Consider the following 4,541-nt stretch of genomic DNA (forward strand, 5'->3'; position numbering starts at 1 on the left):
TGTCCTTGCAAGAGACATGTGCTGCGGTGACTCAAGGTTTAATGGATTTTGGGCTGTGCAGGATGTGTCTTTGTTAAACAAGTGCCTGAAGGCAGCTTGCTGGTTAAAAGTCATCACCATTCTCTTAATTTCAACTACCCAGGGACACGTACACGGCCAAAGGTCGCAGGGACCTCCGCCTAGGAAAGCTAGGTATTGTCCAAGATTTCTCCCCATGTGATAGGCTGAAATAATGCTAAAAGGTTTATGGAGATGTTTGCATATGCCTCTCAAGGCACAGCATTTTCCTTTAAACTTATTCATGTCACAGAGGTTTTTGTTCACATGTCTTACTGCCGATTTCCTCCCTACAATGATCCTATTGTCCTGCCACTCCCTTATCTTTAAGATGGTAAAGATAATTATCAATAAATACTAAGGGAACTCAGAGACCGGTGCCGGCGTGGGTCCTCTGTAAGCTGAGCGCCAGTCCCCTGGGCCCACTTTCTCTTTCTCTATACTTTGTCTCTGTGTCTCATTTCTTTTCTCAAGTCTCTCATTCCACCTAACGAGAAACACCCACAGGTGTGGCGGGGCAGGCCACCCCTTCATGTGAGGGTCGTTTGAGCCCAGGAGGAGTTGAGGCTGCAGTGAGCTATGATTGCACCATTGCACTCCAGCCTGGGCAACATAGTGCGACCCTGTTTAAAAGCAAAAAAGCAATCTACCTTCACATGCAGCTCTTCAAACATTCTTGGAAAAGGGTGCAAAAAAAAAAAAAACAAAAACAAATTCAAAAGTTTATAAAAGGAAGAAATAGCTATCAGTTTAAAAAACAAATTAGCTTCTTAGTCAGAAAAAAAATAAAAAATTCCTTCATTTAAATGGCCCTTCAGGTTGGGCGCAGTGACTCACGCCTATAATCCCAGCACTCTGGGAGGCCAAGGCAGGCAGATTACCTGAGGTCAAGAGTTTGAGACCAACCTGGGCAACATGGTGAAACCCATCTCTACTAAAAATACAAAAATTAGCCAGGCGTGGTGCTGGGTGCCTGTAGTCCCAGCCACTCCAAAGGCTGAGGCAGGAGAATTACTTGAACCTGGAAGGGGAGGTTGCAGTGAACCAAGATAATCCCACTGCTCTCCAGCCTGAGTGACAGAGTGAGACTGTCTCAAAATAAAATAAATAATAAATAATAATAAATGAACCCTTCATCCTTGCTTAAACTAATGCCCATTGAGAAGAAGAAAGCACCCATTTTCCCGGAAAACAGCGTGGCACCAAGCAGGGAGCACGTTTCTCCAGGCGCAGTCAACCTGCCGGTAACAGGAGAAGCAGCTCTCTGGCCCTCACCTCTGCCGGCTGCGCCTCTCCTTCCTGCCAGACATAACCCATGGTGAGGAAGCTCAGGACCAGGTGGGCCAGGCGCTGCTCTCGGTGACCTTTCAGGAACTGGCAGCTCAGCAAGGGCATCTGTTCATGAAAATCCAAATACCATCAGAGGAGGGATGGGAACGGGGACAGGGGAGGGAACGGGGCCTGGGGATCTGGGATGTGAAGGGACCTTTGGGTGCAAGGCAATGGGTGGTATTTTAATGAAGGAACAAAGAGCCCGCACACACACCCATTTATCTCCAGACCCAGGACCCTGCAGTATGGGAGCTGGTCCACACGACTTTCCACAGGAAGAACCTAACCGCCCACCCGAGCCCACAGTTGGTCCCCATGGCTGTGGCAGCCTCCCGTCTCCATCCCCAAGGTCACTGCTTGGCTGGAATGTTGTAGGATACTTAACTCCAAGGACTGAGCGGGCTTATTTCCTAGGGGTCTTGCATGGCAACTTTTACAAGCCTGTCTTATCCAAACACTGTGGCCTGCTTGCTATGGCTGACCCTGCAACAGCCCCGTGCGGTGGGTGTTCCTCTCTCTATCGAACAGGAGCAGAAACACAACCCTGACGCTGCCTGGGGCTTTTCACACCCCCTCCACCTCCGCCCTCCATGCCTAATTTATTTTGAGTGTTATATAATTATTTGTATTATGGCTAGACACATTTGAAAGATATACTATCAGAAAATTATTAATACTTTTCTCAAAAATAAATAAAAATATTAATCACATTTTATTTCTAAGTCAATTTGTTCTGAATTGTAAATGACTTTGAGGACATGAGCACAAAATTATTTGTCCGTGATGACAAGTGTATTAAAAATCTGTTAATTAGTAGAAATAATATTGGACTAAAAACAGAAATACTAATTTGTGGGTTTCCATCACAATGGAAAGGTATTCTACCTTCAATGCTTTTCTTAATGCTACTCAACTAACATTTTGACAGTCTCTGGCCTCAGTTTGGGAGGGCTAAATATGTGATTTTCCCTCTAAAAGCAAAAATGAAGTTTGAGGAGCTTCTCGGAACCATTGTGAACATTTCTTTAGAATCTCCAACATGATTCAGGACAACATGTTCGCACTATTTTCTGCTGAACATTTTGAAATGCATCTTATAACTTCCTATTTATTAGAAGCATTTCACGAATTTATATACCATGAATATAAATGAAACACATGCAATATCTATTTACAACCAAAAGAGTAGACATAAGCAAACACATATTCACTCATCACTCAGCTTAAGAAATAGAACTTGACCAAAATTTTTGTAACCCTCTGTGTGCCTTGTATTGATTGTAATATCCTGCTTACTCCTCAAGAGTATCTATTTGTTGAATTTTGTATTTGTTATTTCCTCGCTATTTATATATCCTTCAAAATTCATATATGTACGTCACTGAACAATATATTATTGGCCAGGCACAGTGACTCACACCTGTAATCCCAGCATTTTGGGAGGCTGAGACAGGCAGATCACTTGAGGTCAGGAGTTTGAGACCAGCCTGGCCAACATGGTGAAACCTCATCTCTACAAAAATACAAAAATTAGCCAGGCGTGGTGGTGCTCACCTGTAAGTCCCAGCTACTTGAGAGGCTAAGGTTGGGAAATAACCTGAACCTGGGAGGTGGAGGTTGCAGTGAGCCAGGATGTTCCCACTGCACTCTATCCTGGGGGACAAAGCGAGACTCCACCTCAAAATATATTGATTATTTAGTTTGAATGCTTTTGAACTTAACATAATAGAATTATACTGAATACAGGATATTCTATGATTTTCTTTTCTCATCAATGTTATGGCTTTGACATTCATCATTACTGGATGCATCTGCAGTTTATTTATTTTCACAGTTATTTCATGTATTTTTGCTATGATAAACAATACTTTCATACCTTTCAGAGTACGCAGTTATCAGTACGCAGCCCTAGGAAGCTCTAAGGTATTTATATACACAAAAAGGGAGTTCTTCATTAATAGGATGTATATCTTCAACATTGCCAGATAATCACAAGCAGTTTTTGAGAGAGATTGTACCCACTCACAGTGAATAAAAGATTCAGGTGTTTTATATTCCTGCCAATACCTGTTCATGCCAGACTTTAAGCATTTTTCAGTTATATGGTTATAAAATATTATCCCATTATGGTTTTGACTTTCATTTTCTTGACCATTAATGGTAGTTTGCATTTTTCAGATGATATATTGGGAACTTATGTTTTCTATTCCACAAAACGTCTGTTGAACATTGTTTTCTATTTGGTTGTTTTTCTGACCAATTTACAGGATTTTATATATTCAGGATACAAATCTTCTTTTCATGTATATGTATGACAATATCTTCTCTCAGTTTGTGGCTTGGCTTTCGTTGTCTTTCAGCCTATTTTGATGAACAGAGGTCCTGTTTTAAGGATATCAAGTATATCAGAAAAATACTCCAATGTTGAATGGTGTGAACCCAGGAGGCGGAGTTTGCAATGAGCCAAGATAGCGCCAATGCACTCCAGCCTGGGCAACAGAGCGAGAAGCCATCTCAAAAAAAAAAAAAGAAAGAAAAAAGAAAAAAAAATACTCCAATGTTATGCCTTATTAGAAAAATCTTTTTTTTTTTTTTTTTTTTTGAGATAGAGTCTCTCATTGTTGCCCAGGCTAGAGTGCAGTGGCACGATGGCACAATCTTGGCTCACTGCAACCTCTGCCTCCTGGGTTCAAGTGATTCTCCTGCCTCAGTCTCCCAAATAGCTGAGATTACAGGTGCATGCCACTACACCCAGCTAATTTTGTGTATTTTTTTTTCTTTTTAGACGGAGTCTCGCTCTTTCGCCAGGCTGGTGTGCAGTCGTACAATCTCGGTTCACTTCAACCTCTTCCTCCTGAGTTCAAGCTATTCTCCTGCCTCAGCCTCCCAAGTAGATGGGACTACAGGTGCGCACCACCACGCCCAGCTAATTTTTGTATTTTTAGTAGAGATGAGTTTTCACCATATTGGCCAGGATGGTCTCAATCTCTTGACTTTGTGATCCACCCACCTGGGCCTCCCAAAGTACTGGGATTACAGGAGTGAGCCACGGCGCCCAGTCAATTTTGTGTCTTTTCAGTAGAGATGGGGTTTCACCATGTTGGCCAGGCTGGTCTCAAACTCCTGACCTCAGGTGATCCACCCATCTCGGC

At 42.6% G+C, this 4,541-nt stretch overlaps 1 protein-coding gene across 1 annotated transcript in view; it reads right to left on the reverse strand.

The window, feature by feature from the left end:
* The window catches only part of IDO2 (indoleamine 2,3-dioxygenase 2), a 94,109-nt gene that overhangs the window by 40,307 nt on the left and 49,261 nt on the right, over nucleotides 1–4,541 (reverse strand). The window contains exon 4 of the mRNA XM_011973961.1: nucleotides 1,333–1,452. Coding sequence (XP_011829351.1) covers nucleotides 1,333–1,452 — 120 coding nt within the window. The remainder of the gene's footprint in view (nucleotides 1–1,332; nucleotides 1,453–4,541) is intronic.

This window comes from Mandrillus leucophaeus, unplaced genomic scaffold (assembly GCF_000951045.1).
Source record: "Mandrillus leucophaeus isolate KB7577 unplaced genomic scaffold, Mleu.le_1.0 Scaffold1006, whole genome shotgun sequence".
Classification (NCBI taxonomy): domain Eukaryota; kingdom Metazoa; phylum Chordata; class Mammalia; order Primates; family Cercopithecidae; genus Mandrillus; species Mandrillus leucophaeus.